The 27,418-nt window shown below is 38.2% G+C and overlaps 1 protein-coding gene across 1 annotated transcript in view; it reads left to right on the forward strand.

The window, feature by feature from the left end:
* Positions 1-27,418, forward strand: part of AGO1 (protein argonaute-2) — a 327,978-nt gene that overhangs the window by 223,804 nt on the left and 76,756 nt on the right. Inside the window, exons 14-15 of the mRNA XM_067155023.2 lie at positions 10,549-10,733; positions 25,366-25,462. Of these exons, the coding sequence (XP_067011124.1) occupies positions 10,549-10,733; positions 25,366-25,462 (282 nt within the window). The remainder of the gene's footprint in view (positions 1-10,548; positions 10,734-25,365; positions 25,463-27,418) is intronic.

The following is a 27,418-nucleotide window of genomic DNA, read 5'->3' on the forward strand; positions in this document are numbered from 1 at the left end:
ATACCTCGAGATAGCAGAGCGTATCACTGATTTCAGGGGTTAGTTTATATTTTCTCACATCTGGTTAAATTTTGGAGAGGCTATACTTTGTAAATTTATAGTGAGAATGTTATCATTTCTCTACTGGCACTTGGAATATTTTTTCACTATACATCTGGTACGTTAGGTTAGGAGACTCTGTTCGAATAAGGAAACTGAAACATTTGCCACAAAATGCAATCAGTCTTCTTCGGTACCGAATCGTTTTCTTGCTATATATTGTAAATACAATTTAGTATTGAATAGGTGGAAAACTACTGTGCATTATTTATATATATACACATGCGTGCAACGATGTCGGAATAGATTAGTAATACCCGTCGACTGCTGTTCTCTAAAAGAGAATTCAAAATGAAAAAGGATAATACGTTTTTGTAATAAATGCTTAAATTATGTGGCCATTAGCAGTTAAGTCGTTAGAAATATAGGCTGAAATAAACGATTTTAATGTTATATATGCTGAAATTAAGTAAGGATATGATACACCTCAAGATATGACAGAGTACATCACTGATTTCGGAGGATAGTTTATATTTTCTCGCATCTAGTTAAATTCTAGAAAGGGACGATGACCTTCGATGTTAGGCCCCTTAAAACAATAAGCATAAGTAAATTCTAGAAAGGCTGTTCCCATGTAAATTTGTAGCGAGGTAGATATCATTTCTCTACGTGCGCTTAAAATATGTTTTCATGAGACATGTCAGGTTAGGTAACGCTGTTTGAAGAAGAAAATTGGAACGTTTTCCACAGAGGCCTCTGGAGTGGTACTATAACTTTTCAGAATGAAATTAAACATACACTTTCACATAGTACAAGTGGATTTTGAAAAACAGCAAATAAGTATGCTATGGATTGGCTACCATTCATGAAAATGCAAGTTTTGAACAAACTGATTGCCGTTTCATGCTGGTTTTATTATATATGGTGTTTTTCCCAACTTGTACGGAAAATTGGATATAACGACAATCCATTACAGCGAGTAAATTCTTCGCTCAAAAATTAGATGTATGGCTTTTCAGGCGTTTGCTCTATTAACTAGCATTTTGTCTTAGGTCTGACACTAGACTCGTCAGAGTGGGATGTGTCAGACCCTACCGACTGTTGCTGGGGTGTATCTCCCGTATAGGCTTCTGACAAATTCACCTGCATACACCCCAGTATCAGTGGGTAGGGTCTGACACATCCCACTCTGACGAGTCTCGTGTCAGACCTAAGACGAAATGCTGGTTAATAGAGCAAACGCCTGAAAAGCCATACATCTAATTTTTGATCTGATTTTGGATATGCTCTATTGGTGGAAAAATATCTTGATTCCCTCCATGGAACTTAGAATTTCCATTTAAATTCTTCGCTGTCATGGATTCTCACTATAACGGACTTCTACTGTATATCACTATCACTGTCGCTAGATTTATCTAAAACACCTAAAACTAAGAACTGTTCTATCTGTTTCTGAGCCATGTCAGTCCAAATAAAGCTGAATACAAGCCATGCACAGAACAAACTATAACAAACAACTTTACGAGGGAAGCTCTTTCACGAGTTCTCGTGCCTTCGAACAGATTGATATTCTTCTGCAAAACAGATCGATATTCTTCCACTAAACAGTGACATGGTGCTTTCTAGCGATAGTTAGAGGCACCTGTTATTGTTGAAAATTTTTGCCCAATTTTGTCATTTTTTAACAGTTTTTGGTATATTTTTAACTACTTTTATTTTATTTCGTCAATTTTGCTAAATTTTATTTTCTCTTTTCAGCTATAAAAGGTGAACTAATAACTTAGTTGATAGCATATTTGCGGTACAAAACAACGTTGTATTTTTGCATAGGTATATAAATACATGAGTTACACTTCTGCTTAAAACACATACAGTATTACACATTATATCAAAGCATGGAAGTTTGAAAAAAATTTATCAGCTCTCACTCTTAACAGGTATGGCCTAGCCTAAGTATATAATTTACATATCAGTCTGAAAAAGACAGAGATGCCATGAGTTCCAAATTACTAGGAGTCAGAGCTATTCTCCCGTCAGACATTACGTTACAGTACGTTGAGAATGCCCTCTTTCTATCAACATTACTGACTGGGATCCATAAAGCCTTCACTGCAGCTTCCACAAAATGCTCCTATTCTGGCTTTAGGGAAAGAAAAATGGCAATCACATCAATATCTCTACCTGCTCTACATGAACTAGTAACTAGATCCCTAAACACAGTGTATGGTTCAAGGTATTCTGATGTTGAAAGTTCTTGTAAGATGGGAATTTGCTTTATTATGGTTAGTCCACACCAAAGTTAATAAACAATGTTAACGAAACTAAGTTAACAAACAATGTTAACAAAAACATTTCTCAGGATGTTAATAAACTTTTGTTAACAAACCTCTTTAACATTGTGTCTACACCAAATAAACTTTTGTTAACAAACTTCTTTAACATTGTGTCCACACCAAAATATCTATTTGTGAGGTTACAATGAATAGGTTCAGGAAGAAGAAAATACAGCTGCAGCTTTCATTATTTTAATGAGTCCAATTAGAGAAAAATGCAGACGCAAAGTGTGGCAAAGAAAAATATTGGAAAAGCGTTTAGAATTAAGTTTGGAGAGGACACTTAGGCCTATGTCAGAACTTTCAATTCATGATGCAGCAGGCTTTCAAAACTTTCTGAGAATGTCCCCACAAGACTTTCAGTTCTTGTTGACAGTAACTGAGTCTGAAATTGCAAGAAATGATACAAATTAATCGGAATGTCATCTGCATTAATGTTAGACTAACAGACAGAAATGTTCATGAACATTGTTCATTAACAATGTTTATTAACAAAGTTAACGAAAACATCTTGGTGTGGACGCGCCTTTAGATGAGAGAGTTCATCATTTTCTAAGTCTCCTTCCATTATGCTTCTTGGATCAAACAGTTTACCGAGCGAAGAAATGATAAACTTTCCTGTGTCAAACTCTATTAATTGATTCCGCTTTTTCAGGCTTGCTCTACCTGCAGATTGAAACAAAGATATTAATTGCATCTGCATTTGTTTTGGTAGTTTGGAAAGTTTATCCGAGGTTGTCTATAAAAAAATAATAAAAGCGCCCTCTAGTAATTTAAAGCCCTTTGAAAGGTCACTAAGCTTAGACTTAAGTGCATGAATTAACGGCATGTTGGAACTCTCTAATGTGAGCAGCATGTTACAACATTTTGAGCAATGATCAACCAAAAAAAAAAATAGCTAGGTAATGAATTTTCGTTACTTCATTTAGGGTTAAGGCTTTGAAATAGTTCACAGCAACACTCTCATCTTCAGTAGTTTCAACAAAGTCTACTACATCATGAAGATATTCTCCAAGGTACTCAACACACTTAAACCATGAGTTCCACCGGGTGATCACAGGAATAGGGAAGAGTTTAGCTTTAGTGGGTTCGTCTTCATATTTCTGCTTCAGGAATTGAATGTATGCATGCTTTCTCTTCCGTGTATTAAGGAAGATGTATTTTGCCTGTACAACACATTGGTTCAAGGAACTAAGTTCCACGGCCCACACACTGCCCACCAAATTCAGTTTATGAGCCCTTTCTGAAACTAGAACCCTAATTGTGTTTATACATTTGCCCATGTAATGTGCTGAATCTGAAGTTATAGAAACTACATTCTCGTACTGAATTTCAAGTTTGTAAATTACACTCATAATTGCTTGGGAACATTCTGTAGCATTAGCATTTGCAATAACTTTCACTCCCCCTACAAATAACTTCTGAAATGTACTATCACCACAACTAAGCACTTTTATCAAAACCATAAATACACATTGCCCTTTTTTATCAGTCGTTTCATCACAAAGAATTGAAAATCTCCCATCTTTCACAGCTTCATTTAATCTTTCCTCCTCCTCTTTGATGATTCGGGGTACAGAACCTTCCCTCAGTCTTCCAGCTGAGGGCAAGTCTCCAGCACCTTAAAAGAATCAATAGGCTTAATATTAGAGGCCTATTTACCATCATTTGAATGAATTAAATGATTTATAATTGTAAGTTAATGAGAGATCTAGCATGCATTATCTAGGCTTACTGTAAGGTATCATTAAACAAGAAAACTATCATAACTGCACAAAGTTGTTAGAAAAACACAACCTCACATCTCTTCCTCAGAAAAAATGTATAGTATTGCACAAACCTGGTATATATTTCTCCATCCACTCTCTCAGCTTCGGATGATCAACTTTCTCCAGTGGAATATTTGTCTCCATAAAAACTCGAGTTGTAGATAAAATGAATGTGTCTTTGTCGTATTTTGCTCGTTTTTCTGCTGAACTAGTGTCTGTGAGACTAGCTTGTCTTCTGATGCCTTTCATCCTTAGCGCCTTTTCCTTGTTCTTCTTATGTGAAACTGTTGTTATTAATATGTTTCAGGCATGTGTCCGTTCTCTGCCACTCAATTTGCACATCAATATCTTTCTAGTTTTGTCAAACAAGTAAAATCCTTCGTATGCAAATTCTTTTTCTCAATCAAAAACTGATGCAACCATTTTAATAAACTGAGCACAAAATAGGAAATTAAAAGCTCCGATCAGCAGAGATTTTCAACAGGCAAGAGAAAATGCACGTCACATTACACGCAGTTGTGAATACGATAAATTTCCCGCTTCATAGGAAGATAATTTAGCGATAATCGATATACTATACCTTAATAAATTATTATATTTTAAAAAACCACCTTTCCAATACACAAAATCCTTATATTTAGGATGAAACCATTTAATTACAAATTGTAATCCTAAATATAAGGATTTTGTGTATTGGAAAGGTGGTTTTTTAAATATAATAATTTATTACTCTGAAATCCAATACAGTTGTAAAATGATATTTATAACTTGTAATACTATACCTTACCTTTCGATATATAATGAAAGGGTATAAAGTCGATTGTTGGATTTTGTTGCCACAACTCGCCTCGAATCTCCGTCGTAAACTTCAAATGATGCAATTCCAAATAATTTCGTAAATTATTTTGCAAGTTTGCTTAAACGTAAATAGTTTTCATGTTTTTGAGTCAAATTTGTAAAATTTTGGAATTTTGCACATTGTAAAAAACAGGTGCCTCTAGCGATAGTATGTGCAACTTCACGCTTACTGTCACCCACACAGGAGTGCTACAACTGTAATATTACATTTTTCTCCAACACAAGGCACGAGCAATCAAACAACGTAATATTATGCCCGCCGCAATTTTAGAAAGTTGCCTTGCAACGTAGTGGCGCATGCTGTGTTGAAGCCACGGCCACTTCCTAGCCCGTTCCCATTCTTGCATCATCAAAAACTTCCAATGTGTTAGTGTAACATTGAACCTCTAGCAAAAAATTATTTTTGATTAATGCAGTAAGTACGCATACAGTGGTGTGCAATATGACATGGCTAGACACTATAGAAATTGTTGTTGTTTGAGTCATCAGTCCATAGACTGGTTTGATGCAGCTCTCCATGCCACCCTATCCTGTGCTAACCTTTTCATTTCTACGTAACTATTGCATCCTACATCTGCTCTAATCTGCTTGTCATATTCATACCTTGGTCTACCCCTACCGTTCTTACCCCCTACACTTCCCTCACCGGGCGAGTTGGCCGTGCGCGTAGAGGCACGCGGCTGTGAGCTTGCATCCGGGAGATAGTAGGTTCGAATCCTACTATCGGCAGCCCTGAAAATGGTTTTCCGTGGTTTCCCATTTTCATACCAGGCAAATGCTGGGGCTGTACCTTAATTAAGGCCACGGCCGCTTCCTTCCAACTCCTAGGCCTTTCCTATCCCATCGTCGCCATAAGACCTATCTGTGTCGGTGCGACGTAAAACCCTAGCAAAAAAAAAAACACTTCCTTCAAAAACCAACTGAACAAGTCCTGGGTGTCTTTAGATGTGTCCTATCATTCTATCTCTTCTTCTCGTCAAATTTAGCCAAATTGATCTCCTCTCACCAATTCGATTCAGTATCTCTTCATTCGTGATTCGATCTATCCATCTCACCTTCAGCATTCTTCTGTAACACCACATTTCAAAAGCTTCTATTCTCTTTCTTTCTGAGCCAGTTATCGTCCATGTTTCACTTCCATACAATGCCACGCTCCACACGAAAGTCTTCAAAAACATCTTTCTAATTCCGATATCAATGTTTGAAGTGAGCAAATTTCTTTTCTTAAGAAAGCTCTTCCTTGCTTGTGCTAGTCTGCATTTTATGTCCTCCTTACTTCTGCCATCGTTAGTTATTTTACTACCCAAGTAACAATATTCATCTACTTCCTTTAAGACTTCATTTCCTAATCTAATATTTCCTGCATCACCTGCCTTCGTTCGACTGCACTCCGTTACTTTTGTTTTGGACTTATTTATTTTCATCTTGTACTCCTTACCCAAGACTTCATCCATACCATTCAGCAACTTCTCGAGATCTTCTGCAGTCTCAGATAAAATAACAATATCATCGGCAAATCTCAAGGTTTTGATTTCTTCTCCTTGGACTGTGATTCCCTTTCCAAATTTCTCTTTGATTTCCTTTACTGCCTGTTCTATGTAAACATTGAAAAGGAGAGGGGACAAACTGCAGCCTTGCCTCACTCCTTTCTGCATTGCTGCTTCTTTTTCAAAGCCCTCGATTCTTATCACTGCAGACTGATTTTTGTGATAATTCTTCGTTCTCGGTATCTGATCCCTATCATCTTCAGAATCATAAAAAGCTTGGTCCAATCAACATTATCGAATGCCTTTTCTAGATCTACGAATGCCATGTACGTGGGCTTGTCCTTCTTGATTCGATCCTCTAAGATCAGACGTAAAGTCAGGATAGCTTCACGTGTTCCTACATTTCTTCTGAAGCCAAATTGATCTTCTCCCAACTCTGCTTCAACTTGTTTTTCCATTCTTCTGTAAATAATACGTGTTAAAATTTTGCAGGCATGAGATACTAAACTAATGGTACGGTAGTTTTCACACCTGTCAGCACCGGCTTTCTTGGGAATAGGTATAACAACATTCTTCCGAAAATCGGATGGGACTTCTCCTGTCTCATACATCTTGCACACTAAATGAAATAACCTTGCCATGCTGGTTTCTCCTAAGGCAGTCAGTAATTCAGAGGGAATGTCATCAATTCCAGGTGCCTTGTTCCTATTGAGGTCACTCACAGCTCTGTCAAACTCTGACCTCAAAATTGGGTCTCCCATTTTATCGGCATCAACAGCCTCTTCATGTTCCAGAACCAAATTATCTATATCTTTACCTTGATACAACTGTTGGATATGCTCCTGCCATCTTACTGCCTTGTCTTCTTTCCCTAGAAGTGGTTTTCCATCTGAGCTCTTAATATTCATACACCTAGATTTCCTTTCTCCAAAGGTTTCCTTGATTTTCCTGTATGCAGCATCTACCTTTCCCAGGACCATACAGCCTTCGACATCCTTGCATTTCTCCTTCAGCCTTTCCTCCTTAGCTACCTTGCACTTTCTATCCACTTCATTCTTTAATCGCCTGTATTCTTTTCTGCCCTCTTCATTTCTAGCATTCTTGTATTTTCGTCGTTCGTCAATCAGGTCTAGTATCTCCTGAGTTATCCACTGATTCTTAGTTGATCTTTTCTTCCTTCCTGACATTTCTTCAGCAGCCCTACTGACTTCATTTTTCATGACTCTCCACTCTTCCTCTATAGTGTTTCCTTCAGCCTTTTCATTTAGTCCTTGTGCAACATGTTCCTTGAAACAATCCCTCACATTCTTTTCTTTCAACTTGTCTAGATCCCATCTTTTTGCATTCTTTCCTTTCTTCAATTTCTTCAATTTCAGATGGCATTTCATGACCAACAAGTTCTGGTCAGAGTCCACATCTGCTCCTGGGAAAGTTTTGCAATCCAACACCTGGTTTCTGAATCTCTGCCTAATCATAATGAAGTCTATTTGATACCTTCCAGTGTCTCCAGGTCTCGTCCACGTATACAGCCGTCGTTTGTGGTGTTTGAACCAAGTATTGGCAAGGACTAAATTATGATCAGTGCAGAATTCAACCAGCCGACTTCCTCTTTCGTTCCTTTGTCCCAATCCAAATTCTCCTACTGTACTACCTTCTCTTCCTTGGCCTACCACTGCATTCCAGTCTCCCATCACAATTAGATTCTCATCACCTTTTACATATTGTATTAAATCTCCTCATATATTCTTTCAATTTCTTCATCATCCGCTGAACTAGTAGGCATATAGACCTGCACTATTGTGGTGGGCATTGGTTTGGTGTCTATCTTGACGACAATAATTCTTTCACTATGCTGGTCGTAGTAGCTTACCCGCTGCCCTATTTTCTTATTCATTATTAAACCAACTCCTGCATTTCCTCTGTTTGATTTCGTGTTGATAATTCGGTAGTCGCCTGACCAAAAATCTTGTTCTTCCTGCCAACGTACTTCACTTATGCCAACTACATCTAACTTTAGCCTATCCATCTCCCTTTTCAGATTCTCTAACCTACCACAACAATTCAAACTTCTAACATTCCACGCTCCGACTCGCAGAATGTCAGTATCCATCTTCCTGATGATCGCCCCCTCTCGTGTAGTCCCCACCCGGAGATCCGAATGGGGGCCTAGTTTACCTCCGGAATATTTTACCCGGGAGGAAGCCATCATCAGTACATCATTCATACAGAGAGAGCTGCATGTCCTCGGGAGTTAGTTACGGCTGTAGTTTCCCGTTGCTTTCAGCCGTGTAGCAGTATCAACACAGCTAAGCTATGTTGAGTATTATTACAAGGCCGTATCAGTCAATCATCCAGACTGCCGCCCTTGCAACTACCGAAAGGCTGCTACCGCCCTTTCGATGAACCATTCGTTAGTCTGGTCTCTCAACAGATACCCATCCGATATGGTTGCACCTGCGGCTCGGCTATCTGCATCATTGGGACACGCAAGCCTCCCCACCGCGGCAAGGTCACATGGTTCGCAGAGGAATTATCGCAAAGTATTGAAGTACAGTGTTCCACGAGGTCTGGTTCTCAACCCATAATCTTCCATTAAAATCCAAAACTTCTAGTAGTTACGTGTACTGTTAGTAATGCGATGTGTGACCTGGTCATTCACAGATTATTTTCGCATTTTATGGTATGTTTAATTCTGTCGTGATGTGTTAAGGCATTAATTTCTTCGAAAATGCACGTTGGTCTGAACATACGCAACTACAGTATGTTAAAAATACATTGTGTATCCTGCACGTTCTGCAATCTGCTTCAGTTAACTTTCATATAACTGTTATTTAGCATAATTATGATCCGAGCGGGTTGTTGGATCTGTTAAATTCATTTCCGTTACAGGTTGTAATGTTTAACAGTGGCTGTCTAGCCATAGCCCTATTGTTTTAACAGCCATTGAATGGGTAAGAATAACGGCCATTACAGCGTACAGTTTAAATGAAGTGATTGCGTTCTCAGAAAATGACACCAGTTGTCCTGTGGCACATGAGTTTTGTATTGAATTCATGACGTATGCTGCTGGTGTAAAGAAAAAGGACAGTTGACATGCCACTATCAACCCAATATCCAGAAACTGATAAGGAAATTTTGAAATATGAAAGTGATATGTAACTGGATTATGACTATTCAGTTTTGCTTCTAGTAAGGCACTTGAGATCATAGTGCAAAGCAATGTAGGAATCTCACAATTTAAAGGAAGCATTGGTTGGCTGTGAGGATTTATAAAGAGGAACAACATAAAGTCCATCAACAAGACACCTTTATGGTCCCAGAAAACAGTAGCCATTGTTTTCCTGTTGCTCAGTGTCGGTTCAAACATTTTTGGCTTGTTTGGAGAAGGATGTATCCACTGCTTAGACTTTTCTTTGGTTTCCGGAGCGTCATACAGGACCCAAGTTTTGTTGCCAGTACGTTAGACTTTAGAAACTCTTCCCCCTCACTATGGTAACATGTGAGAAACATTACGGCTGACACCATTTGCCGAGTTTTGTGATCGTCAAAGTTGTTGGGACCAGCGTGAACAAAGTTTCCCGTATCCTAAGTGTTGAGTCAAAATTTTGTCTTGGAAAGACCTTGAAATGTCAGAGTTTGCTGTAGAAAGTTCACTGATCCGTAAAATTCAATTTGCGGCGTACAGATGAAGAACTTCAGGAGGCTGTCGAGACTCACATTACTTCACTGGCGATAGACTTTTTTTGCAGAGAGCATCGGACAGCTGGTGTCATGATATGACAAATGCCTAAATTGTTTTGGCGATTATGTGGAAAAATAAATATGAAACTACTAAACTTTCGGTGATAAAATCATTTTGTTATGTCACTGTATATTTTTCTTATAGCCCATCGGAGGTTGAAAGAAACAGCCCTTGTGCTTCAAGATATACAGGGGTTCTACTGTATATGAGAACAGAATTTTAAATGTTGTCTTTTTTTTATTGGCTATTTCTTCTTTTCCGTATTTTGCCAACTTTGAAGTCATTTAGAAATATAATTTGATGAATTCATTGTATTATAGGTGTTCAACGAGCCAGTCATCTTCTTAGGAGCAGATGTAACTCACCCTCCTGCTGGTGACAACAAGAAGCCCTCTATAGCAGCTGTAGTGGGCTCCATGGATGCACATCCGTCTCGATATGCTGCCACTGTTCGTGTTCAGCAGCATCGTCAGGAAATCATCCAGGAGTTGAGTAGCATGGTCAGGTGAGAAGGATGATTGTTATGATCTTCATGGAGGTCCCCATCAACTTAAGCCTTGAAACCAAGACTATTTCCTAATATTACTTTCAGTACATTTTTTGTCCTTTTTATTGAAGTGCAGTAATAAGTTATTAGTAAATTATGGTGCAGATTCTTCAACTCTGTGTTAAATTTTACTAAACAAATGTTAACTAACAATTGTTATTAATTTAACACTTCGGTTAAAAGTCCCCAGTTTCACAAACACGTTCTAACATTTATTATGACGCAATTGTTACAGACAAATTAATACATTTCCGGGAGATTTCTGAACACGTTTGGCAGTGAGAGTCTTTTGTTTCTTTACATAGAGCGCTTATGGTGGTATATTGGAATAGTATTTTGTCACACATGATTGACATTATTATAGGTTGATAGGAAAAACTTAAAACGGTCCACCTTTTCAATACAAAAAGTTATATTTTATTTATAACATGTATTTGTACTTGGAACTAGTTTCGACGCTGTGTTTGCGTCATCATCAGCCAAAATGGGAAACAGGCAAGCATGTAGGCATTTATGTTACACAAGGCGTTACATTAAACAATACACATCTTACAAGGAGATAAAAACAGGGACGGATATAGGAAACAAATGAATCGTTGAGAAAACGAAAGTTATACAAATTAAAAATAACCTTAACCACACATCTTGCAGTGCGAAAGTGTTCTTCTTGAATGATTCCTGAATGTAAAACACACGCGCACACATTTCTGAGGAGCCAGCAGGCAGGACAAAGTAAAGTGAAACCTTAAGAGTTCTTCTGAGAAGAGTTCATCATTTTTCTATGTTCCGACTAACTAATGAAGTCTCCCTTGAGTTCCTGATAAACATATACAACAGGAAATTCTCCTTCACTCTCCATGCCTGGAAGGCATATTGGAAGGCCTTTTCCGGAATGTCTTTTAGAGCCGATGTAACATGCGCCTGGATTCTTTCAACGGTCCACCTTTTCAATACAAAACGCACGCGCACACACTTCTAAAGAGCCAGCAGGCAGGAAAAAGTAAGGTGAAACCTTGAAAGTTCTTCTGAGAAGAGTTCATCATTCTTTCTATGATCTGACTAACTAATGAAGTCTCCCTTGAGTTCCTGATAAACATACACAACAGGAAAATTAAACAATACACATCTTACAAGGAGATAAAAAACAGGGAAAGTTATACATATTAAAAATAACCTTAACCACATATCTTGTAGTGCGAAAATATTCGTCTTGAATGATTCCTGAATACAAAACACACGCGCATACATTTCTGAAGAGCCAGGAGGCAGGAAAAAGTAAAGTGAAACCTTAAGAGTTCTTCTGAGAAGAGTTCATCATTTTTTCTATGTTCCGACTAACTAATGAAGTCTCCCTTGAGTTCCTGATAAACATACACAACAGGAAATTCTTCTTCACTCTCAACAATAGCTATAAAGATCAACGGTAAATTTCATTTTAAATATTGTGTAGAGACGTGAAAGCATGATCTTGAATATAATATAACTCCTTCATTTAACCCAATTTTTTACACAAGGTGTTATATTAAACAATCCACATCTTACGAGGAGATAAAAACAGGGACGAATGTAGAAACAAATGCATTTTTGAGAAAGCAAAAATTATACATATTAAAAATAAGCTTAACCACACAACTTGCAGTGCGAAAATATTTGCCTTGAATGAATCCTGAATACAAGATGCACGCACACACTTTCTAAAGAGCCAGCAGGCAGGAAAAGGTAAGGTGAAACCTTAAGAGTTCTTCTGAGAAGAGTTCATCATTCTTTCTATGTTCCAACTAACTAAAGAAGTCTCCCTTGAGTTCCTGATAAACATACACAACAGGAAATTCTCTTTAACTCTCAACAATAGCTATAAAAGAGCAACGGTAAATTGTATTTTAAATACTGTGCAGAGATGTGGAAGCATGATCTTGAACATGATATAACTTCTTCATTTAACCACCTTTGAAAGTTTCTCTCTATATTACATAGCTTCATTAACAACCATTCTGTAGCTGCACAAATTAATCTTGTAATCTTCATAGGTCCGGTATTCAGCTTGACAAGAATATAAAATAGGTATTAAGGAATACATTGTTGAGAGTTTGGAGGTTGACTGTGCCAGTATTGGTGGTGTATTGTTGCAGCGTTATGTGTAGGGTGGGGGCAGGTTTCTATGATGATTATTGCGGGACATAAGGCGGTAAAGCTATGGCGCGAGATGAAGAGGAACAGAGCGTGTTGGATAGTTTAGGTCTGGGCAGCGGCCGTTGTTGGATTAGGAGGGGAGAGGGGAGGAGCGGTAGGGGAGGAGGGGTGGAAGGGGGGGAAGTATGGAGGGTGATGTGGTGAAAGTGTGTGGCGTGACAAAGTATTATGCATGATTTGAAAGACAGATCTGTTTTTCGGGATATTCATGTTTTTGAAAATTTCAATGAGAAAGTCGAATAGGATCTTTGGTTTCTCTGAGATATCATTTAAGTTTAGGTTGGGATTGAAATATTGGTCTAAATGAATATAGAGGTTTTCAGTGACGTCTAGGAAAGAACCTTTGTTTAGAATATCTAATACTTCAAGATCTTGATTTATTTCAGTAAAGTTGTGCTTAAATTCTTTTATATGTAGGCCGACCGCGGAAAAACGGTTGTGTTTTATGGCATTGACATGTTCTGCATATCTTAAGGTTTCACCTTACCTTTTCCTGCCTGCTGGCTCTTTAGAAAGTGTGTGCGTGCATCTTGTATTCAGGATTCATTCAAGGCAAATATTTTCGCACTGCAAGTTGTGTGGTTAAGCTTATTTTTAATATGTATAATTTTTGCTTTCTCAAAAATGCATTTGTTTCTACATTCGTCCCTGTTTTTATCTCCTCGTAAGATGTGGATTGTTTAATATAACACCTTGTGTAAAAAATTGGGTTAAATGAAGGAGTTATATTATATTCAAGATCATGCTTTCACGTCTCTACACAATATTTAAAATGAAATTTACCGTTGATCTTTATAGCTATTGTTGAGAGTGAAGAAGAATTTCCTGTTGTGTATGTTTATCAGGAACTCAAGGGAGACTTCATTAGTTAGTCGGAACATAGAAAAAATGATGAACTCTTCTCAGAAGAACTCTTAAGGTTTCACTTTACTTTTTCCTGCCTCCTGGCTCTTCAGAAATGTATGCGCGTGTGTTTTGTATTCAGGAATCATTCAAGACGAATATTTTCGCACTACAAGATATGTGGTTAAGGTTATTTTTAATATGTATAACTTTCCCTGTTTTTTATCTCCTTGTAAGATGTGTATTGTTTAATTTTCCTGTTGTGTATGTTTATCAGGAACTCAAGGGAGACTTCATTAGTTAGTCAGATCATAGAAAGAATGATGAACTCTTCTCAGAAGAACTTTCAAGGTTTCACCTTACTTTTTCCTGCCTGCTGGCTCTTTAGAAGTGTGTGCGCGTGCGTTTTGTATTGAAAAGGTGGACCGTTGAAAGAATCCAGGCGCATGTTACATCGGCTCTAAAAGACATTCCGGAAAAGGCCTTCCAATATGCCTTCCAGGCATGGAGAGTGAAGGAGAATTTCCTGTTGTATATGTTTATCAGGAACTCAAGGGAGACTTCATTAGTTAGTCGGAACATAGAAAAATGATGAACTCTTCTCAGAAGAACTCTTAAGGTTTCACTTTACTTTGTCCTGCCTGCTGGCTCCTCAGAAATGTGTGCGCGTGTGTTTTACATTCAGGAATCATTCAAGAAGAACACTTTCGCACTGCAAGATGTGTGGTTAAGGTTATTTTTAATTTGTATAACTTTCGTTTTCTCAACGATTCATTTGTTTCCTATATCCGTCCCTGTTTTTATCTCCTTGTAAGATGTGTATTGTTTAATGTAACGCCTTGTGTAACATAAATGCCTACATGCTTGCCTGTTTCCCATTTTGGCTGATGATGACGCAAACACAGCGTCGAAACTAGTTCCAAGTACAAATACATGTTATAAATAAAATATAACTTTTTGTATTGAAAAGGTGGACCGTTTTAAGTTTTTCCTATCATCCTTCTCAGTTCAATACGGACAAAAAATGAAATTCTTAGGTTTAAAAAAAATTATTATAGGTTACGGTCACCAGAGACGGCTAAGATGTGCAAATGTGCTTAAAAAAATCAAAGAATGGATGGTTATATCACAATATTCAATATCTTGTATAAATGTAATCTAAGGCTCCTACAACACCAAGAAAATGTGTTAATATGTCTTGAATGATTTTTGGGCATTATTTTACTGCGAGGAGAATAATGTAATGACTTGCTAATGCTGCGGTGGCAGCAGAAAATCTTTGCACAATTATTCTACACTCGTGAACATAGTCGCCAACAATTACATGAAAAGAATCTGAAGCTTATTACTTAAGAACTATAAGAAACTGCTGCGCTGGAGAAATTCATTAGTTTCTATATGTGTGTGAAACTCTAACCTAGGCTATTTTCAATTTATTCTACTATCATGTTCATTATGGCTTTGCTAATTAGGTATCTGTGTAGAAAAATGTTTTCTGACAACTTGAGATGGTGTTTTTTGTATGGGTCCTCTTATTTGATACTTTTATTTCTCATTTTCATTTTTAAAGTTATTTGTGTGTTTTTTTCTTTTCCTGTGTGATTTACAGTGGTTGTTATAGAACCCGAAATAGACATTCAGAACTTAATAACTTTAATGTCGGAAATACCAATGCTCTCATGTTTGGATATCATTTAGACCCATTATTGAGAGAGTATCCTCAAAATTGTACCCATCTCTTTCTCTAACGAAATGTGAAGGACATACATTGCTTTATCTACAGTTGAAGTCCGCTATAGCGAGCACGGCTTATAATAAGAACCCCGTTATAACGATAACTTTTGTCCGTCCCTTCAAAATTCCTATATTAAACTGCGTATTATCCCTCGGTTACAGTGAGAACCCTATCACTTACGCATCCATTATTACAAGCGATTATGCGCGCTTGATTTTTTCTGTTGCCGGTATTTATGCACCCAGTCATTATACTGCATGCGATAGATCATCTTCGGTAGTGTATCGTTTTCGCTATTCCCATCTGCGAGCGCTCTCTTCGACATTCAAAGGCAATATCCGAGTCGATTAGTAATACCCGTCGACTGCTCTTCCGCGAGGAAAATGAAAGAGGAGAACATGTTTTCGTAATAAGTGCGTAAATAACGTGTCCGAAACCCATTGTTAACTCGTTAAAAATAAACGCTGAATAAGCGATCGCTTAATTTTAATGCTAAATACCGCAATTAAGTAAGAATGAGATAGGCCTACACCTCAAGATATGGCGGAGTGCGTCATTATTACGAGGTTCTTTTATATTTTCTCGTGTCCGTTAGATTACTGTACTGAAAGGCTATTATCATGTAAATTTATAGCGAGAAGGTTATAATTTCTCTACTTCCACTTGAAGTATGTTTTCATCATACAAATAGTACAGATAAGTTAGAATATGTGACGTTAATTGAATAACAAAACTGAAACGTTCGCCACAAAATGCGATCGATCATCTTCGGTACAGTATAGTTTTCGCACTATGTGCATTTGCGAGCTCTCTGGGCAACATTCGAAGGCGACATTGGAGTCAATTAGTAATACCCGTCGACTGCTGTTCTGAAAAGAAAATTCGAAATGAAAGAGGATAAGACGATTTCGTAATAAATGCGGAAATAACGTGGCCGATCACAATTGTTAACTGTTTAAAAATAAAGGCTGAAGTAAACGATCTCTTAATTTGAATGGTATACCGTATACTGAAATTAAATAAGAAAGTGATACACCTCAAGATTTGACAGGGTACTATCACTGATTTCAGAGGATAGTTTATATTTTCTCGCGTCTAGTTATATTTCGGAAAGCTATTCCCATGTCAATTTTTAGCGAGGAGGTTATAATTTCTCTACATGCGTTTCAAATAGTTTCCATGATACATATACGGTTAGGTTAGGTGATGCCGTTTGAAAAAGAAAACTGAAATGTTTGCCACAGAAGCCTCTGGAGTGATACCATACAGTGAAAGCTCGATTATCCGTTCCCCGAAACTACGTTTTCCCGTAATATTCGTTCAAACTACGTGGTCCTGCGAGCATCCCATTTGAAACCTGTATTAAAAATCCCGCGTTATCCGTTCCTCGAAGAAACGATTTCCCGCATCAACCGTCCAGAAATTTCAGTCCCATCAACGCTAAATCCTCGATCAAGCGTTTTTCAAGATTTCGAGAATGGATGGCAGGAATCGAATTTGCGAGTCTAGCGTATTTTAGTTTCGTCGGATATCTTGCGCGATCATACTTACGGAACATTCTGTACCAGGCTAACAATGAAGGCCTCCGCCAACTTGCGCTTTGTTAAGAGCTTTCTGTTGAATGTTTCGTTCAGTTGGCTGTGTTACTAGCTGGTGAAAACCAACAATTTTGCGCAGTCGAGTTTCGGTTTGCTTACACAGTACAGTATTGAAATGACGCGACCTGTAAAGCATGTGAAAACCCTGCAAGAAAAACTTCAGATTATAGAGGAAGTTGAAAGAAATCCTACAGAAAAAAAAGTTGACATCGCGAAACGTTTAGGCTTAACTGCTTCGACACTGAATACAATAATAGGAAAAAAACAAGAGATACGTGAACAAGTAAAAAAATGTGGATCCTCCGCAAAGAATAGAAAAATGGGGAAGGAATCGAGATATTCTAAAATGGAAGCAGTTATCTTTTCTTGGTATCAGCAAGCTCGGGCGTCGAGAATTCCTGTGGATGGTAACATTTTGCGCGTAAAAGCTCGAAGCATCGCTGCAAGAATAGGTATCAAAAATTTTTCCGCTTCGAATCGATGGATTTCCCGGTTTAAGGAGCGTCACGGGCTCTTGTATAAAAAGCTCGCCGGCGAGAGTGCTGCAGTTGACGGTTCGGCTGTGGAAGATTGGGGGTAAAATCTCCCAGAGCTGCTTGAAGGATACAAACCGAAGAACATCTATAACGCGGATGAAACTGGCCTATTTTTCAACTGTTTACCGGATCGCACGCTGGCTCTTAAAGGAGAATCTTGTCATGGAGGCAAAAATGTGAAGGACCACATAACTGTTTTGTTGTGCTGTAACAGTGACGGGTCAGACAAACGTATCCCTATCGTTATAGGCAAAGCAGCGAAACCGAGATGCTTTAAGAACGTGAAGAAGTTACCAGTGCGATACTACGTGAACGGTAAAGCTTGGATGACCACAGACACTTTTTTTGGATTTTCTTCACGGACTGGATGCTTCTATGGGTGCTCAAGCGAGAAAAATAGTTTTGTTTGTAGATAACTGTGCCGCCCACCCGCAGGAACTTTCTTTCTTACGAAATGTGAAAGTTATTTTCTATCTCCCGAACTGTACCAGTGTCCTTCAGCCTCTGGATGCGGGGGTGATAAAGTGCTTTAAAGGGTACTACCGCAAGCAGCTGGTGCAAAGGGCTGTGTGTATGTTGGACGCCGGGAAAGAAGAGAAGACGAAGTTCAGTATTCTACAGGCAATCCACTTTGTTGTGTCAGCATGGTTCCACGTTTCGCCCTCCACCATTCAAAATTGTGTTCATAAATGTGGCTTTGGCGAAAGCAGAGACACGAACGACACCAACACCGGCAGCGGCAGCGAAGAACAACTTTTCCGTGAGGACTGGGAGAAGCTCGCGCTGAGAGCTGTTAACTTCGAGACGTACACTACAGTCGATAGTGAGCTCGCCACTTGTGGTGTAAAGCCGGCTTTACATTTACGAGTAACTCTTATACGAGTAGGCTACTCGGACTGACTCGGATAAGAAATCGTAAATGTAAACGATGACTCGTACGTACTCGTAGCTCGTATACGAATAGCAATCAAAGTAGAGAGGCTTCCGACTTGCATCCGAGTTAGACTGTTTTAAAAATGGCGGAGACTAAATACTGCAGGATGTCTCGTGAAAATCTGGAGGAGTTCATTAATTTATACTACAGAGCGGAGTGCCTGTGGAATGTTAAGTGTTCTCAATATCGGGACATCAATGCGAGAAATAAGGCCTATGAAGTTAAACATAACCACGGATCTAGTTAAAAAGAAAATCAACAACTTTTGGAATGAACAAGGAAAAAGTTGAGGCTGATACACGCGTCAAAAATTCTAATGATTTGAAGCTATCTCCAGTAGCTAAAAATCTAAGTCACTGCCAGTTCAGCTAAGAATTGATACAACTTATCTGAGTGTTTTCTTTGGGGATATGAGGGGCAACCTAGAAAAAATTAATTACTAATAATATGCCAGTATTTAGCATATCGGTACCGGTATTATAAAAGTCATTTCGTCCACTTACCAAAAGGTACAACATTTCAAATGTACTAAAATCCATCCTTAAGAAGTCTCTATAACCATCTCCTTCCTCGTTTAATAAATCAGCTAATAAATGTTCCTATATTCCAAAAACGGGTCTTTTCTTCAAGGATTCTTTAACCCAAAAAGCTCCTGACTTTTTTCGCTTCATTCTGTTGTCTTGTTTTAAAACACAACCGCAAGATACCAGTCATAGTAAGACGTTTTCATCTGCTTGGAGCCATATTGGAAACTACTCTTATACGAGTAAGCACCATAAATGTAAACGCGTTTCCTACTCGTATACGAGCGCTCGTATACAAGTTACTCGTAAATGTAAAGCCGGCTTAAAGAGCATAGAACAGCTGTGTGATGATGCTACTGCCACAGCCAGTGCAAGCGCCGTGCAAGAGATCGCGAGCGAGGGGGAAGACGAAGATGAAATTGAACCCCTGCCAACGTTTGCAGAAGCATTAGCCGCCTTTGACAAAATTCGCGACTATATTACTGCGTATGACACAGACAGCAGCGAACTACAGAACGTTTTAAATATTGAGGGAGCACTGTACCGTGTTAAAGCACGACAAAACAAAAAACAACTGACGATTAACGACTGTTTCACTACAAAGTGACTACTGTATTCTGTGACTGAAGAAATGGCAATTTAAGTGTTTTGTGTGTGTGTTGTGTGTGCAGTACGTAACCTATATGTGTGCGATGTGACACTTTATTTTTGTGAGTGCGAGAGTGTTTCATTACATCTTCTGGGATTTAATGTATTTTGGTATCATTTTTGTATTTGTGCGTTGTGATTAACTTACTTGATTATGTGACTGGACCTTTTACAACCTATGCTTATTTACGTGTTTTCAGCGATCTTTCCTAACTATAATACCACAGGTAGGTTCATGTGAACTGTACCAGTAATTATGCCTATCATGCAAGCCACATTTCTCGCCTGTTTATCGGTAAAAAAAATCATTAATGGAAAGTACCGAGGCCTAAAACATGGGAGAACTCGAAGTTAAATTTAACGCCGTAAGTTCGTAATACAGCACGAAAACCTTTACTGATAAATAAGTTACATTGTTCTTTTTTAGGTTATTAAAACGAAGTCTTCTAATTTACATGAGACTGTCGTCAGATAACGATTACTGTAAATAACTGTACCTGTTCCAGTTAGATTTATTCAAGGTAAAAAAACAGAGGTAGCTACCGTAGACGTTTTTAAGTCTTCAATTAAGTGACTGGATTATAATGTTGTTTTCCCGATCGGCAGCAATAGTGAAACTGGAGTCTCAGATGTGGTTTTAAATTTCTTAGATATCAATATAATTCTGATAACTTATTTAGTAGAATATTTTTCGATGAGCTTCACTGATGAAAGTTGCTTGCCTGAAAGACGTTTTCACGGGAAAGTGACGAAGTTTCTCGGTAAAACTGAATTTAAAATATGAAGTTTTTAAACTAATGTATTTAATGCAGGCGTTTTTGTACAAATAAAATGATATATATTTCATTACTGTGAAGTACAGTCAAACTGTTGACGGTTTTAATTCGTTCCCGGATTTTCCGATTTCCCGTATCGTACGTTTTTTTTCCCAGGTCCCTCCAAAAACGGAGAATCGAGGTTTCACTGTATTTCTTCAAATCCAAGACGACATTTTTTTCTCAGAATCTCGTGTGAAAATTCAAGGGCCTGGCAAATACCGCAGTAACCACGCTGTTTCTTTTCACCTCCCCGCGCGCGCGCACACACAAAAATCGTTGACAATAAATGACTGCCTCTTTATCATAGGCCTACATCGCTAGCCACGGTGACCGGTCGTACAGTGCCTATGTGTAACGTCACTGGATCTCGGAAAAAAGTCAAGATAGAATGACATTCTATTATCCTCTACAAAACCGTTCCTCAAATCTGCAGAATGGCATCAAAACATGCGAGCCTTCGAATTCTTACAAAGGCCACGGCTATCAGTGGCAGTTATAACGCGTCTGCTGTACCTGACGCTTAGTAAAATTAAGTTTTATAGACAGCAGGAATATTTTCGTGATGGATCGTCGTATTGTAAAGATACGTGGAACAGGTATTGCTGGAAAATTCTCGACGGGTTCTTGTCAATGTTATGATGCTAATTTTAAGTTAATGGCTATTAAACACTCGGAAATGTATAATAATTGTGCAGCTGCAAGAAAATACGGCATAGCCCTCATTAAAGCCCACATTCAGCGTTACCGTGAAGACAAGGATAGCATAAACATTAGTGCTGCACGAAAAATGCATTCAGTGGCCCGCAACAAGGACGCCTTTTTAAGAAGTTGAAGATGAAATTGTGAGGTATGTGCACAAAAATGCATGGGCGTAATTGCCATACCGCCGCGCAATAAACTCGTTCGTTGACTTTCAAAGTCCGCGATTAAGACCTATACATCGCTAGCCGCTGAAGTTGGCGTGTATCTGCAGCCAGTTATATCTGACGCTGAGTGAAAGTAACAGTTTTATGGTAAGCAAGAATATTTTCCTGGTGGATCGTCATATTGTAGAGACGCGTGGAATGTGTATTGCCGGCAAATTTTCAACGAGTTCCCTTCGATATTATGATGACAATTTTAAGTTAATGGTTATTAAAACCGCTGAAATGAAAGCGTAATTGTACTGCCGCAAAAAGCCAAAAAAATACGGCACAACTAAAACCAGTGTTCGGCATGTACAGCCTAAACATGCGTACTGTATAAGAAAAGATATCCATATGATTTTACAAAGCACTTTTTAAGCCGGATTAAATTTTTTGAAGAAAAAGTGGGAGTCATCTTGGATTCGGAGAAATACGGTTAACATTTCATTTTTCAGAATGAAATTAAACACACACTTTCTCGTAGTATCTGATTTCAAAAAACAACAAACTAGCTGCAGTGTGGATATTATGTGGGAAAACTCAAATTTTGAACAAACCGATTGCCATTTCATACTGAATTTAATGTGTATGGGTTTTTTTTTTTTTTTTAATACAAAAATTGGATATAACTACAATCCACTATAGAGAGTAAATTTTTCGCTATTATGAATTCTCGCTATAACGGACTTCTATTGTATTTTTGTATTTTCTTAAGTGTAGAAGGTAAACACTGAAACGTGTGCAAAACACCCGGATGTTGGACTTTCCTGTGACAACTTTAAACATAACTGTAAGCGACATATATAGTTCACCAGGGGAGTTGGCCATGCAGTTAGGGGCACAAAGCTTTGAGCTTGCATCCGGGAAGTAGTGGGTTCGAACCTCATTGTCGGCAACCCTGAAGATGGTTTTCCGTGGTTTCCCATCTTCACACCAGGCAAATGCTGGGGCTGTACCATGACGAATAGAATAACAAGTGTGAGGACTCATCGACTTCAATCGCGCCCAGCCAGGCAGCGCTAGTGTGTGGTAGGTCCGCAGTACCGATCAGGTGGTCTTAGGAATGGTGACCAGGATACGTATTACTCCGTAACTAATAAGTATATACACTGTCTTTTTTTTTTTAATGAGATATTACAATTAAAATACCACAGCGAGAACAATGGAAAAATATCATACACGGAAATAAGAGCTATGTCCTTCATTACATGTTGCGAAAAGCACAAGTTACTAGAGTGTACATATACATAAATAACACATAACTCCCAGCATATTAAGACAAACACCCTTGAACTATTTAAAGGCAATACCCTACTTACCAACTCAGTTTGTCGGTTACTGGACTTTCGAAAGCTTGTGTGAAGATTTGGCGGATGTTCAAGACTGTAAATCTTGCTGAATTTCTTTCATTCTGAAGATAATGATAAACAAGTCTGGGGATTATATCCATAACATGTTGAAGACAACAGCCAGCTCCTCTAAAGGGTCAACTGAAATTTTGTCTATAGAATCGATGCAATCAAAAAATATTTCGCCCCACATCGATTTTGAGTTCAGTTTTTCACGAATTACTTTCTCGGCCTGGAAAAGAATGTCACATGTACTTTTCGAAGGTGTGTTAAAAACACTTCATTATTGCTTGAACCGTAGTCTGTTATTTCAGAGAGAACTGAAAATGTACTTTGATTATTGTCACGTAGAGAATGGGCGCAAGGCGAACACTAAAAATTTTAGAAGAGTGATTAACAACATACCCAGCCAAGGTCTGGAGAAATGCTGAATGAGTAAGGAGTACGAAAAGTCCTAAACAAAAGTAATGGAGTGCAGTCGTACCTAGTCAGGTGATGTAGGTAATATTTGATTAGGAAATTAAGCCTTAAAGGAAGTAGATGAATATTGTTACTTGGGTAGTAAAATAAGTAACCATGCAGAAGTAAGGACAAAATAACATGCAGACTAGCATGATTCATCATATTTCTTTATTGTTCAAACCTAACCTTTATCAGCAAAATTGTTTTTCATTTTTTGGAATATTCCCTCTTTATGGCGGGTTTCTTTTTGATCCTCACAGAAATGCCCTAACCAGTTTTGGCTGTATTTTATCTCCTTTAATTTTTCCGTTTTCCCCACTCTTCATTTTTGCCATTACAACTCGTATGATCTTGATTGAATGCTTCTCCTGGTAAAGCTGTTTCATCCATCAAGCGTTTGCGATCTGTCCTTTCCACCAGAAAGTAATCAATTACTGCTTTTTTTTTTTTTCTTCTGTCACCTCTGTGCCCTTTTGAGACATTTACCAGCTTAAACAAACCAAGATACTGACAAATATAAGCCATCGGACCTGGGATGTACTTACGGAGGATCGATTGCCACCAGACCATCTCTGACTAATTGCTAAGTCCAGAATGGTTCCGACATAAAGAAGTTGAATGATAGGATTGCGAGCTTTGCCAAAACCAGCCACAATCTGTAGGATTCAGTTTTTGTTTTCGTTCACTTTTATGCAAGAAGTCATTCATCAGAAATTTGTAGGCTACATAAAACACACTATACTCTATTGGAAGTGGATTGTTGAGTTGGAAAACTTCTATACCATACACAAGTAACAGACTAGATTTTGTTGACTCTTTCCATTGCTTGTGTTCAGTCCAGTAGCATGGGCCATATACCATCGCGATCTTAAATAACTTGAACATTTTCACCAGCACAAATTGTATTCTATCATGAACATCAAGTGGCAGGACTACATCTCCAATCTCGCAGTTTTTAAAGTATGTATAAGCTGCGAGCTTTACTAATGAGAAAGTACGTGGTTTTCTTGATGTTAAAGATCAAGACTTAGCCCTGACTCGGTTGAAAAATTGGGGATCGAAATGTTTTTCAAGCAGCACGCTATCATCAGTGTGCCGAGTGTAGTTTTTAAGTACTCCCCGTTGAACGTGATGCTTCCGTTCATATCTAAATAGTACCTCTGAGAAAATAACATTTATGATTCTAATCTAATCCAGAGAAAACGGATATGTGGACGTTATGTGTATATACTGTAATAAACTGTGTTTCTACGTTGGCTGTAAAATCAAATCTCTCTCTCTCTCTCTCTCTCTCTCTCTCTCTCTCTCTCTCTCTCTCTCTCTCATGCCTCTGATAATGTAGAGGGGCCCATAGACGTGCAATATTATTGCGCAATATCGGAGTTTGTGCAATATAACTGATAGTGTGTATTTAGTATTGAAGGGTTGTGCAATATATTGTACGAAATCAAAAACAGTTTGAAATATATTGCGCAAATCACAAAATACTGTGTCGTGTGTTGACAATATTGTGCAATATCCCGTCCTCCCACCAGCTGGTATCAACAAGTGGGGGAGAACGGATAGTTATGGAAGAAACACAGGAGGAGAAAAAGTTCATTTTGGAGTTATCGAAGTGTAGCACGGCCTTCCGGCACTATGGGACGTTAAGAGCAATGATTACAGTAATCACGTTTTAAAGAAGGCGAACAGAACGAGGTACTTTTGAGAAATATCGCGGAAAAAACGAATGCCGACAAGCAAGAAGTTACTTAAAAACTTCCGGAAGGAAGTCAAGCGGCTTCGTGATGCAGAAAAGTGTGTTCACCAAACAGAATACCGGCATGGACTGACTATATATTTCCACGCATATTGTACGTCTATGACAGCTTTGCACAATATATTGCACAACCATCAATATTATCTCCACACGATTCTATTTATTGCACAAACCTGATTGTTGTGCAATAATACTGTACGTCTGTGGGCAGCTAACAATATATTGTACAGTCCATTTTGCGCAATAATATTGCACGTCTATGGGCCCCTTAAGAGATTTCTGATTCCAGGGAGCTGCTGATCATGTTCTACAAAAGTACGGGTGGTTACAAGCCTCATCGGATCATCTTGTATCGTGATGGTGTCTCGGAAGGCCAGTTCCTGCACGTAAGTACCAAAGAGAGAGTTGCAGTGGATTGGGTTTTTCAATTGGTCAGCACATGAAAAAATTTCATATTAGCCCTTAATTAGTTGTATTTTGCTTCTCGTGAGCTTTACAGACAAGAGGTAATGTTGGTTGTATTGCCTGTCCCCACGCCCATTGTTGATAATTCGGGCTGATTATTTTCAATTAGAGAATGTTTTTATAGCAGAATTGTCTGTATATTGTAGTACTGCACCAACATGGTCACAATCTGTGTAGACAAGTTCCATATTTCAAATTCCTATGTGTTTGGATAGAAATGAACATAAATATTTCCAAATACTGAGTGTGACTTGATAGAATCTGATGTTCTTTTAAGAACGAAACATGTCATTCTTTGTTTAATATTTTGTATTTTTATTCCTTCTTTAATGCGTATCAGGGATGAGAATAAGATAGAAAGGTTTGTGGAATACAAAAGATTGAAACTACATGTAAAGAGGAGCACCTAGGGGAAAAAAAAAGGAGAAATGTTGGGGAGAGTTTACTACAAAATTGAGCAAGATAGTCGACAGAATCAGAAACTGTTATACAGAGTAATAAAATCGAAAAGAAGAAATCACAAAAAAATCAAGACATGAGAGAGAGAAGATGGATCCATGTTACATGACGAAAAGGGTCTTCAGAAGATGATGACAAAGTATTTTGAAAAACTTTATAATGAGGATGACTGCTGAGAGGAAGAAGGAGATAAGAAAATGAAAATAATAGATGTAAAAAAAGAAGAGAAACTGATAACATGGTTGGAACTTCAAAAGGCAGTGAAAGCAATGACCAAAGGTAAAGCTAGTGGAAAGGATGAATATTCAGTGCTGATAATATTAAGGCAGCTTGAAGCATTGGACTACAGTGGCTATACAGAGCCCTCATTGCCATATGGAAGGATGAGAGGACACTTGAAGATTGGCAACAAGGAAGTATTGTACCACTGTCCAAGAAAGGAAATGGGCTAAAAAAAATGGAGAAAGTCATAGACAAAAGACTGAGGTATATAATAGAAACACTGAGCTCGATAGCTGCAGTCGCTTAAGTGTGGCGAGTATCCAGTAATCGGGAGATAGTGGGTTGGAGTCCCACTGTCGGCAGCCCTGAAGATGGTTTTCCATGGTTTCCCATTTCACACCAAGCAAATGCTGGGGCTGTACCTTAATTAGGGCCACGCCCGCTTCCTTCCAATTCCTAGGCCTATCCTATCCCATCGTCGCCATAAGACCTATCTGTGTCTGTGCGACGTAAAGCAAATAGCAAAATATATATATATATATAAAATAGAAACACAGTTAAAGGAAGAACAATATGGCTTTTGACCAAATAGATCAACAGTAGACTTGATATTTACATTGCGAACGATAATGGTCAAACATCTGGAAAGGAACAAGGAAATCATATTCATATTTTTGGATTTAGAAAAAGCTTACTATACGGTTAAGAGAAAACATGTATGGGAATGCCCACTGGAAAGGAATGTACCAAAAATCATTAATTAACAAGATAAAAATGTTGCCATTCATGCTTTCACGGCCTGTACTTATAGACATGATACTGTATAGGCTTTTGGGCTTATGCCGTGTCAAGAAAATAAGGTGAAATTCTTTACGTTTCACAATGTTTAAGATGTCTTTCTCGTGGACAGTCAAGATTTCTTCTGAGGACGCAAAGCACAGTTCTCTGCGAAACATAAAGAATTTCACCTTATTTTCTTTACACGGCATAAGCCCAAAAGCCTGTACAGTATCATGTTTATAAGATAAATGTACAAGTGGGGAGTGGTGACTGATACATTTTTTTCAAAAAAAAATGTCTCAAGCAAGGAAGTGCACTGTCGCCATTATTGTTTATTATATTGATGGATGAAATCATAAAACGTGTAAAACAGAGTATCAGTAGTGATGAAGTGAATGCTTTGGTATTTGCAGATG

Source organism: Anabrus simplex, chromosome 10 (assembly GCF_040414725.1).
Source record: "Anabrus simplex isolate iqAnaSimp1 chromosome 10, ASM4041472v1, whole genome shotgun sequence".
NCBI lineage: Eukaryota > Metazoa > Arthropoda > Insecta > Orthoptera > Tettigoniidae > Anabrus > Anabrus simplex.